Genomic DNA, 12,507 nt, shown 5'->3' with positions numbered 1-12,507 from the left:
AGACAAAATTACAAACTGGACTATTGCCACGACTTACAAACTGGGCCGCCGAAAAAGCCCTAGGTTACAAAATTGAGGCAATTAATAGCAATTTCGTAATAATCTGATTAGTGAGAAATATTTTCAGGATAACCTATATTAAACGTGCTGAACGTGACTACAGAAACTTAAACCAACTATGTATAATAAATTTGGCGAAATGATAGCAGTTTTGTTATCAAATCCCCGAATCCGATGGCTTAAAGTATTCACAACATTTCTGTTTGATCACGTACTGTTTTTGTTTGGGACAAAAATATTACCACGATAAGTTTAAGTCCAGAAATAGGAAGGTCGCGAGGTCGAGTATACTCTATGCCAGAAAAGTCTCGCTACTTTATTATTCCAATCGTTGGTCGCGGTCGGCAAGTGGTTTTGCGATTAACCTAATTACGCAACGTCGGTCCGCGGTCGAACTGCGGAGCGTCGGATTGTTATCGGCGCCGGTGAGCTGGCGGCAGCGGTACCTTGTGGGTCATTCCATGACAAATGTTACCGAGGGTGAAAAACTAAATATGTTCTTTTCGCATTAAATATGATGAATTTTGAAAGTAAACATTCCAAATTATAATGTGCAACAAAAAAAAAACTGAAAGAAACAAGTAATTTTTAAGTTATTAGTCTTCAAAGTCTATACTTAAGTCAACTGTCTGAATGATCATTTTCTCTCTAATTATTGGTAATACGATTTAAAAAAAACTATCAATCTGTGAAACGTTTTGCCACTATATAATTCGAGGGTATTTATCATAGTATTGGTAGATAGCGTCATAGTCCCAAAAAAACTGATAATCATCAAGTTTTAAGTGTGTTTTCTTGTTACTTCGGCGATGTAACACCCGAAACAGAAAAACAGGTATTTGTTTTATTATTGTACCTTACACATGGATTAGGGTAACAATATTTGGTAAAAGTAAGGTCATGGTAGTAATGATTTCAAATACTAACTAATATCTGAGCATGATACTAATTTAGTATGTTTCTTTCTTGATTAAAAACTGTAACACCCGAAACGTTTCGGGTATTACATCTTTATTTATATGTCGATAATGTGTGTATATTGCTTGGAGAAGTGAAAAAGTATTACTGTGAGGGTCCTTTGACCTCCCACTAGCGCTGGCATCGGAAAAGGAGTCATATTTCTCAATTTAAGACTTTTTTGAAATGTCGACTTAACACTAAAATTAAGGTATTGCCAAAAAGTGTCTATGTTTGACATTTCCAATAAATATCGTAATTAGAAATTAAAGTAATGCTATTTCAAGCCAAAAACAATAGAAAAAGCTATATTCTGAGGAAAAATTAAAGGGTCATTCCATCGTTTCGGGTGTTACATTCGTACACACATATTCAACAATTTCATGCATTTTGAAATAGTATTTTAATAATGTTAGTGTCTTAATCTGTCCGTTTTTAGTTGTTTCATCTAAATAATAAAGTTTGTACAGCTTATAATGTAGGATAACGAAAATATTAGTCGAAAAGTGTGCGTTTCGGGCGTTACGAGATTTTGCCTCTATGTTCTGACTGTTGCTGCATTTACTCGAAATTTAGCGAATTTTCTTAAGGGATCATACCTAAAACTTACAGGACTTCTAAAGTATGAAATTTACAAACCATGTAACATACAATCACTGTTAAATAAAACGTTTTACTATTTTTTTATAAATTTTTTCTTTGTTTCGGGTGTTACAATGGTTTTGTTTCGGGTGTTACGAGTACGAAAATTCATCGCGTTTTGTCGATAAAATCGGTGTTTTATTAGTCTCTAGGTACTACAAAATAAGGAGTACAACAAATAAACACAAATAGAGCGAATTCTGGTTTGAAATTACGAAGCAGCTTTTTTTAAAAAATATACAAAGTTCAAGTTTAATTTTTCCTCAGAATATAGCTTTTTCTATTGTTTTTGGCTTGAAATAGCATTACTTTAATTTCTAATTACGATATTTATTGGAAATGTCAAACATAGACACTTTTTGGCAATACCTTAATTTTAGTGTTAAGTCGACATTTCAAAAAAGTCTTAAATTGAGAAATATGACTCCTTTTCCGATGCCAGCGCTAGTGGGAGGTCAAAGGACCCTCACAGTAATACTTTTTCACTTCTCCAAGCAATATACACACATTATCGACATATAAATAAAGATGTAATACCCGAAACGTTTCGGGTGTTACAGTTTTTAATCAAGAAAGAAACATACTAAATTAGTATCATGCTCAGATATTAGTTAGTATTTGAAATCATTACTACCATGACCTTACTTTTACCAAATATTGTTACCCTAATCCATGTGTAAGGTACAATAATAAAACAAATACCTGTTTTTCTGTTTCGGGTGTTACATCGCCGAAGTAACAAGAAAACACACTTAAAACTTGATGATTATCAGTTTTTTTGGGACTATGACGCTATCTACCAATACTATGATAAATACCCTCGAATTATATAGTGGCAAAACGTTTCACAGATTGATAGTTTTTTTTAAATCGTATTACCAATAATTAGAGAGAAAATGATCATTCAGACAGTTGACTTAAGTATAGACTTTGAAGACTAATAACTTAAAAATTACTTGTTTCTTTCAGTTTTTTTTTTGTTGCACATTATAATTTGGAATGTTTACTTTCAAAATTCATCATATTTAATGCGAAAAGAACATATTTAGTTTTTCACCCTCGGTAACATTTGTCATGGAATGACCCTAAACTTGAACTTTGTATATTTTTTAAAAAAAGCTGCTTCGTAATTTCAAACCAGAATTCGCTCTATTTGTGTTTATTTGTTGTACTCCTTATTTTGTAGTACCTAGAGACTAATAAAACACCGATTTTATCGACAAAACGCGATGAATTTTCGTACTCGTAACACCCGAAACAAAACCATTGTAACACCCGAAACAAAGAAAAAATTTATAAAAAAATAGTAAAACGTTTTATTTAACAGTGATTGTATGTTACATGGTTTGTAAATTTCATACTTTAGAAGTCCTGTAAGTTTTAGGTATGATCCCTTAAGAAAATTCGCTAAATTTCGAGTAAATGCAGCAACAGTCAGAACATAGAGGCAAAATCTCGTAACGCCCGAAACGCACACTTTTCGACTAATATTTTCGTTATCCTACATTATAAGCTGTACAAACTTTATTATTTAGATGAAACAACTAAAAACGGACAGATTAAGACACTAACATTATTAAAATACTATTTCAAAATGCATGAAATTGTTGAATATGTGTGTACGAATGTAACACCCGAAACGATGGAATGACCCTTGTCGGCTTCTGGCCGATAACAGCCTAGACACTTTTAGAACGAGCGACGATTCGGGGACGACTGTACCGAGTTTTGATGACTCGTTATACAACGCTTTGTAATTAAAGACTGGTTTGTATAAATCGAGTAAATTCTTGGAACACGCGGCGAGTTCTTTCTAAAAACGAGATTATGTACTCGCTAGTTCACTCAGTAGTATTAAAATATGATCATGTTTAATACAGGTCACTTGTGGTTATTTTAAACGAATGTTTGACCGTGACGTTTATTGCTCAAAATAAACTTGCGTATATTTTCCTTTTTCAGTATTTGCTATCTATAGTGAGTGCCCGCCCCCCGCCGGTCTCTACAATGCGCCTGATAAGAGCCTGGCCAAACAAGACACCGCACGCCGAGATAAAACTATTGCGTGCGACTAAAACTAATTCGCATTTCAGCGACTGAAGCAGTTGAATCGAAATTTGATATCACAGACCAAGATATTCTGAATTTGGAAAGATTTGTAGTTATTTGCTGGCTAGAATCAGACTAATAAAGTCTATTAAGTCTATAAGTTAATGATATTAGCTGTAATATCACTACGTAAGCACATCGGGATAAGAAAAGTCACAAAATTCATAAATAAATAATATCTAAGAATGGTTTTCAACTATAACATTTTCCTGGAAGGCACAATAATTACCTTATACGCCGCACGCTCTATCCCCAATCAACTCTCTCGACTCCTGTGGAGCGAATTATCGTAATACCAGCTCTTCTAGAGTCCGGTCGTCGATACTAAAAGCATCGCGTGTGGCTGGGCAGGCTCTAACTCGACTAGTGTACACAAACTCGATTCACTGATCCTATTTGGAAGCCCCGTGCAGTTTAAATCGACGCAGTTGCTGAGGTTTCGAGCGGGCCACTCGACAAACGCTAAGTAAACAGTCAACAGTGAATAGAACAGTTTCACATTCATCGCCTTTTCTTATAAAATGTTAGAAATATCTTCAGACGAGATAAGAGTTTCAAAGTATTTATAGCCACAGAAAATGCCGGTATGAATCTGGTTACTGCTAAGCTCCTTGTTATTTATTGAACACGGTCCTTTCCTTATCGACTTGAAAAGCCTAATACCTACTTTTGAGTATACTTGTTATTGAGTTGCTTAACTGTTATTTTTAAATATTGCCTAATATAATACGGTATTTTGCATTTAATTATTTTAGTTACTCGTTAATAAAGACTGAAAAAGGTTGCGTACACTAGTAGTTAGTTGTTCTGAAAAATAACAACATAATACAGGTAATAAAGCCCCACGGCTGATAATAAAATTTAAATATTCCTGTGTAGTACATGAATCCATGTCCACTTTCATATTCATGGATGCTTTCAAATTTTCATTGAAGCTAGTCAATCAGCGATACTTTCTCACGACACCAATTATCGAGCGATGCCGCTGGTGACGGCGCAAGAAATAATCAGCCTAATGGCTGACTTGCATCTTGGCCGAGTTTTACAGACGCCTGGGAGGACGATCGACGGATTCCTACTTCACTCGATTCAGGGCTTCTGGGTTTTATACCCACCCAGTGAATCCCAGTGACAAATCACTTTAAATTGTATTTGTCCCCAAAAACTAGCTTAAATTTTCTGTGCAGTGCTTCGGAAGGAACGCTAATCAATCGATACGATTCTTGTCTGACGCATTAAGACTGACAATATTATGTTTTGTTATAAACCAGCAGAAGAACTGATTCTAAAAAAAATATTTCACACACTATCTAGCTGTAATAGGTCAGGCAGATATCTACAAATTAGATGTTTGAAGGAGTATTTTATAACTGAGGAATTCGCACTTATTCTAGTCGCTTCGTGTATTCTATTCTCGTTATTTTTGTAAACAAGGCGTATGAACATTAAACAATGCCTCGACGATGACCATTACGAGAGTTATTCGAATTAGAGCCGAGGTTGCGGACTGGCAAAAAGCTGCCGAGTCGTTTCCGTAACAGGAATTGGCGATGCATTAAGATTTTGTACAAACCAGCTAACCTTGGTGCAGCCTACGACCATGTTAAATGCAGATTTGTCTATCAACATCATTCCTACAATTTGTACCTGTACCATTCCAAAAGGCGACTTTTGTCCTGATTTTCTAAAGAATCTCTAACTAGAACACGAAAGTGAACCAATTCGATATCCCAAAAACGGTTTATCGATGATGAGCCGGTTACCTAACGCGCGAGTTGATGACGTCACATAACGCACGAAGCCGGTGTGACCTGGATCAGTAACCGGGCCGCTCGACTGTGCAGGCGCCGTTATACCGGCTTGCTGCATCTGAGGTGAACATCGAGATCACTGTTTGCGTTTTAAAAGCATTTTTACGGTGCGCGCGAAGTATTACTTTTTTTTGTAAGATATAAAATAAACTCATCGGCGTATATCCGTATTGATGCTGTATTAGTTTCGTATCAAAGAAAAAGCATTGATTAAGCGTAACCTAGCCTCAATGCTAACACCTATCTATCTTCTTCAAGGCCATTTCATTAATGAATTATGAATGGGTCTTGGAATAATTGCTTTTAATTAAAATAAATAAACTAAGAGTCTAGATTTGTGTTGTGATCTTGGCCTATTGATGCCTGAACTAACGAGTGTGAGACCTTGAAGACCTTAGGATTGGCATAAAGATTGACAGGGAATTATCATCAATGCTCTTTGATGTGTGACTTCAACATGGAATACGTGTAGTCAAACATGGTATTGTAAAACGCTACTCGTGTCGTAACTCATGGTATTGCAAAACTTTAATGAGAAACCAAACAATGAAACCAGGTAGCAAATCATAATCAGGTACTTATCACTAAACTCGTAAAATTAAGAATAAGCGTAGTACCAAATTATGCCAGTTTTCATCTAATATACTTTTGCTATCTAGTTTCAGTATAAATATTTTTGTGACGGTTGCAAAAATTGTTTGCTGAACAACAACACAACCACTAGCCTCAGATGGCAAAGCGTGGAATCTGCAAAAGCTTTGCTTTGAGACATTGCCGCATCCTGCCATCGCAGGCTCCATTACCTCCGCTCGAGAAACTCCACGAAATATTCCTTGTATATTCCGAGACTGCTCTCCGTGGGACTTATTTGAGAACAAAAGATAAAGAATGATAAGATAGTCGCAACGATTTGCTGCATTTCATGAACGTGCCTTCATTCACGTGCACGCGATGCTACTCTTCTAAAACATATTCACGAAACGACTAATACATATGCATTTTGTAACCTTCCGTTGTTAATATGATATTATTCTTCTTTATTTAATTTTGATGGGGAGAAAAACTGTGTTTAAGGCGCAATTTCGCAACAAAAATATGAAGTTTGATGTGCTGTCAGCTGTATAGCTACATATACAGTAAAATTGGCTCAGTCACTAAAGCATTTAATTACCGTGTCAACATTATAACGGTTGAGCCTAAAAAACTCGGCAACAGCGAAAAAAATGGCAGGTAAAAAACTTTACTGGCAGTATTCGTATTTACTGTGCGTTGTCACTTTATCAGGCTTTCCTGACCTAGGCAAACACTTCACTGATAGCAAAAAGGAGTGTCGTTCGCTGTGCTGCTATGAGAGTTTGATAAGACGTTATGCTAAAAAACACAATTTTAGGATTTCTCACACTGCGGCCAGTTTTTTAGTTAGATCGTGTTTTAGACGTAGGTGTGAAATATGACTGTAAAAAATTTGCTACCTGTAACTTCAATAGGTTACAATATGTACATGTATCTTGACCAAAAACAAAACGAGTTTGAAATAAAACCGGACATTGGACGTTAAAGTTACTTGAAATAAAATCTGACGCACCATTGATTTTTTACCAAATCGTTAACAGTTAAATTGGAGGAAACAACCTAAATGCTGGACGAGTTAAAGGCGAAACTAAATTGGTGTTCAACTTTCGAAAGAACAGTTTTATAAAAAGCGTTCGAAACTCCTTTCTGGGCTGAACATTGAACACAAAGGCGGAGGATCGAGTTTTTCAACATCGAGACTGGAACAATTAGATACGGGTAGGGAGGAGCGGGAGAGCGAGGACTCCGCCGATCAATCAGACCTCGCCGTGGTAATTAATTTACTATTGGGACGACCTGGAATTAGACGCAGAGGCCTGCGTCACCTGGCACGCATACAGGATGATCGATTATGCTCAATTGCCAGCCCAGGCTTCGCGGGGCGTGTAATTCATCAATAACTCCCAAAAGGTTATTTTTACACGTGCTTCGCTATGGCAACCTTTTTGCAAAGTGCGAACGCGTACTGTCATAACCCATAACGTAGTGGTTATCAAGGAAGGATCTTGTGCGGAAATAGATAAATAAATCGACATTGATTGATGCACCTTTCTTTCTGCCTCTAAGCAATGTCATTATTAGCCGTGATGATGTTATTTCCTCTCTTATTTTTTTATTTGTTCTCAATACAGAATACCTACATAGTGGGAACAATTAAAAAACACGGAGGTAGTTTTAGTAGAAACTTCAATGCTTTCCCAGGTCTCTTTTATGTGACAACATAATGCCAGTTTCTTCACGTAAGGTTTTAACTTTTAAACGATACGATTTCTAGCTGTTAATGTGTACCGACTGCTTCAACTATCCTTAATTACTTTCCTAAATGTAGTCCATTCACGGCTAACTACTCGTGCGACCAATTATGACAGATTACATCGCGATTGTCTTGTCACACCACGCCGGCCGTGATGCGGATCATTACGCGGCGACGAGAAGCCGACCGTACTATGCAACGTAGGTAGGTACCTTACCTACTAATAGCTGAACAGGTTCATATCGAAATGCGAGAGCACAGAATAAATTAAAGACACCGTAGTCAGAAAATGCTAAGGATTCCTTATTTGCATTCAACGGCCGTGCAGGAAGGACCGGGAGCAGAGCAGACTACGGACCGGGTTTTAGGGCCCTCGACCGGCGATCGGCGCGGGCTCGGTATAATCAGGCGCGCCTCCCCTCGCCGCGGTCGTTCACACACAATCGACGCGGCAAGCGCCATCAGAGCCCTACCTACGCACGACAAGTCCACACAAAGCATCCACCCATACCTAACTGCCGCTACCCCCGCTGCACTACTTCAGAACTCACTTCCGTCGCTACCGAGCACAGCTTCGACCTTATCGCCGAAGCGCAAGATACACTTTTGGTACGGCAAAGTTGGCGGAGCAATGCATCTCTGTCTCTACAGCAGTTGGCTTCGCTAGTTGAAAACCAAACTAAATATTGAGCAATAAAGCACAGACTTGTTTGATGGGCGCTGCGGTCTGTGGACGCAATGTGCATTCGATTGTAGGAAACATGAATATTGAAAAGCACTCTTATGTCGTCGCCGCTGGATCCAATACACCGCGACAACCGATACCAGCACCACGTGTTTACATAGGCCAACTGGCGCAGATTAGACGCATGGACTGCCTAACTCGCACATGTTACAAACTTTTAGATGTCAAAGTTTCTCGGGGCCAATATCACGAGATTGATTCCGCGAAATTGTGGCGATTCTCTTTCAAATAACTTCTTATTGATCTCAATCAAAGTAGTGTATGTCAAAGATTATAAACTTTATAATTGGTTCCATGCTTTACATTAAAATAACATAGTAAGTAGAACTAGAACTCTAGAAAGTGCTTCAACTATTGTATGTGGGAAGTTCTAGTTTTTATAAAATACCTACATAGTATTATGTGTGTAGATACTACATAAAACCCATCAAGCAATTCAAAGTAAGAAACAGACTAATACATCTATACCAATATTATAAATGCGAAAGTAACTCTGTCTGTCTGTCTCTCTTTCACGCCTAAACCACTGAACCGATTTTGATGAAATTTGGCACAGGGATAGTTTGAGTCCCGGGAAAGGACATAGGATAGTTTTTATCCCGGTTTTTGAAAAAGGGACGCGCGCGATAGTTTTTCTGTGACAGACGAAATTTCACGCGGGCGAAGCCGTGGGCGGAAAGCTAGTTTATCATAAATTGGTAAATAACTAAATGAATTCAGTAACTTTAGCATTTATTTCTAATACTTTTTACAAGATTATTTTATTCAAAAATAAAATCATCTGTAACAAATACTTCTTCCAAACCAATATTGTGTAATATCAATTAGCATTATTATCGGCTAATTACTCATGCATTTTTTCTATTCCATGTAGGATCCTTACTCTTTTTGCAATTTGATTCTGAAAATTGTGAAAAACTGATTGCTATACCAATCAGCAGCACAATTAGTTACAATAATATTTATAAAATTAAAGAAGCATCATGTTTATTATTAAATACCTGCATGATTATGTAACTTAATATTGTTAGCTAATAATTGCAATTGAAGAAACTTAATTAAACTTGTAAACTTTTATTATAATATGAATGAGCAGGTAAATACAGATTAGTTTGATCCTGGATATGTATTGATTTTATTCTACCTAAGATGACTGTGTAGGTAACATATTTTGAATTGCTTTAGTAGGTAGGTATATCATTTACTTCACTTTTGGATTGTGGAATGCTAACAAGCTAAATTTCATTGATGTCAGACTGGCTAACTTAGGTACCTACCTACTTACCTTAATTAAAAACTGAACTGATAAACCCAAACGGAGACAGGATAAATAAATGGTTACCAGTTTAATCAGCATTGTGAAACTTTAGTAGTTCTACCAGTTCTGTTTCAACAGAAATGATCCTGAGCAACAAATACTTATACAACTTGAATTTAAAGTTAAACTAAATGTTTGTAGAGTTCAGCATATATCGAGTATCAAAAACGTTAACGAATTTGGAAACTTGGCGGGTAGATTAGCAAGGTTTTCAATTTAGAACATGAAAGAAGGTAGATTTAGGAAAGTGACTCACCATACAACCCCGAAGGCGCCGTAACCGATGGGGCGATCAGGCTGGACGTCTGTGGGTATGGCCGGCGTCTGGTAGTAGGGCGCCGCCGCCGCCAGGATGGCGCCCTGCGGCGCGCTCTGCGTACCGCCCTGCATCAGCGACATCGACACACTCATCGAGACGCGAGAGTGCCGCGCGGGACCGCTTACAGCCGCCATCCAACCGCTCCGCGGCCAGCCGTCACCGCTGACTCTCCACCATCACACGCCTGACCCTGCAACCTCGGCACTTCGCCCTATCACCAGACTTCGCCTCTCAGAATACGCACGACAATATCACCGGTTACTTCTTTATTATTCATGCTCGATCGACTATGCGGGAATCACTGAACGCACACCACACGGAACGGGATACACCTCGAGATTTCACCTGGAGCGACAAGTTTTGTAGCGGAAATAATATGGGAGACTGTTTATCTTTGGCTCTGGCTTCTTCCTGGACAAAGAATCAAAGCAATCCGTAATTTTTGACGACGCGACAAGCAGCCGTCCGCACGCCACGACAATCGAGCGAAACTGGGAGACGAGGGGAGGGAGGAAAGACGCGGCGGTAGAGTGAGACAGCAAATAACAATGGCGGCGACGCGGTGAACAGCTGCTTGCTTGGGTTTGGGTTGGTTGAAGAAACAAAAAAAGTTTGTTCTGGTCTGGGTTCACGTAGAGGTAGATATTTTAAATACGTTGAACTCGACACTCACTGCATAAAAGAAAATAATACCTACTATACTATATTACCTACGTTCATAAAAATAATCTTCAAAGCAAAACCAGACAACTTTTAAATTAAAACTTTTTACGTTTTAAACTTCAAAAAAACTGAAATATGACAAAGGTGATTTACTAAAAAGTTTGATTGTATGAAAAATAATGTAGGGTTACTTCTTTAAAAATGCTATGTAGGTAGGTAGGACTATTTGCGACGCATCGCCTTATGATTTTTTTTGTTTATTAATTGTAAAATTTAAAAGAATATTATGAAAATAACGTTAAATGACAGATAACCCCGCTTTAGTAATTTCAGCTCGTTTCAAGAGGGTAAGTAGGTAGGAGGTAGGGTTTGTACCCGGGTAATCCCGGAACCGAAAGAACCGGGAAAACCCGGGTTTTTTCGACAGCTTAAGAACCGGGTTTTAAAAATTCAAAACCCGGTTCTTTCGGTACTTTTGGGTTTTGCATAGTTATCTAAAAATCTGTTATAAGTATTAGGCATGAGTCGTAACAAGAACATTGCGAACGTATAGAGAACCTAAAGATATCAGATTAGCTACTAATAAAGATTACTCTACTTATTGGTTTTGTAGGTATTTTGTTTTTTTATGAGATATGTAAATATTTTAAGCATTTTTCTTACAATTTTTTTTTAATCACTGGCATATTTTTGTTTGCGCTTACGCTGCGACAGGTTATACAGAAGATTGACGAGTATAACTTGCCACTATGCTTGGCGTTCGTAGACTATGAGAAGGTCTTCGATTCGTTCGGGTCTTGGGCAGTGCTTACAGTCTCTTCAGCGGTGCCGTATTGACTATCGGTATATCGAGGTGCTGAAGTGCTTGTACAAAAACGCCACCATGTCGGTCCGAGTACAGTAGCAGAGCACGAGGACGATTCCTCTGCAGTGAGGCGTTAGGCAGGGAGATGTTATATCTCCTAAACTGTTCACCACTGCATTGGAAGACGCTTTCAAACTCCTTGAATGGAAAGGATTCGGCATAAACATTAATGGCGAGTACATCACTCACCTTCGGTTTGCCCACGATACTGATTGTGGTCATGGCAGAATCGTTGTAAGATCTTGGCACAATGCTCAAAGACCTTAATCGAGTTTCCTAACAGGTAGGCCTGAGGATGAATATGGACAAAACAAAGCTTATGTCCAATGTCCATGTTGCGCCCTACCCAGTTTCGGTTGGGAGCTCAATCCTCGAGATTGTTGACGATCCAGCTAGGTAGGTCCAATTTCGAAAAGGGAGTCAATCGTCGAATCCAACTTGGCTAGGCAGCCTTCGGGAAACTACGCAACATCTTTTCATCCAAAATACCTCAGTGCCTGAGGACGAAAGTCTACAACCAATGTGTGTTACCAGTGATGACTTATGGCTCGGAAACGTGGCCTCTCACTATAGGCCTTATACAGAAGCTCAAAGACTCTCCTTATACAGAAGCTCAAAGTTGCACAGCGTGCTATGGAGAGGGCTATGCTCGGTGTTTCTTTACGAGATCGAATCAGAACAAACTAAAGTCG

General features: G+C 38.3%; 1 protein-coding gene across 1 annotated transcript in view; it reads right to left on the bottom strand.

Moving 5' to 3' along the window:
* The window catches only part of LOC135071998 (serine/threonine-protein kinase NLK2-like), a 159,747-nt gene extending 148,977 nt beyond the window's left edge, over positions 1-10,770 (bottom strand). The window contains 1 exon segment of the mRNA XM_063965916.1: positions 10,225-10,770. Coding sequence (XP_063821986.1) covers positions 10,225-10,421 — 197 coding nt within the window. The 5' untranslated portion in view covers positions 10,422-10,770.
* Positions 10,771-12,507: the final 1,737 nt, after the last annotated feature.

Source organism: Ostrinia nubilalis, chromosome 5, assembly GCF_963855985.1.
Source record: "Ostrinia nubilalis chromosome 5, ilOstNubi1.1, whole genome shotgun sequence".
Taxonomy (NCBI): Eukaryota; Metazoa; Arthropoda; class Insecta; order Lepidoptera; family Crambidae; genus Ostrinia; species Ostrinia nubilalis.
The sequence above is the reverse complement of the archived record's forward strand: the minus strand, read 5'-3'. Positions and strand labels throughout refer to the sequence as shown.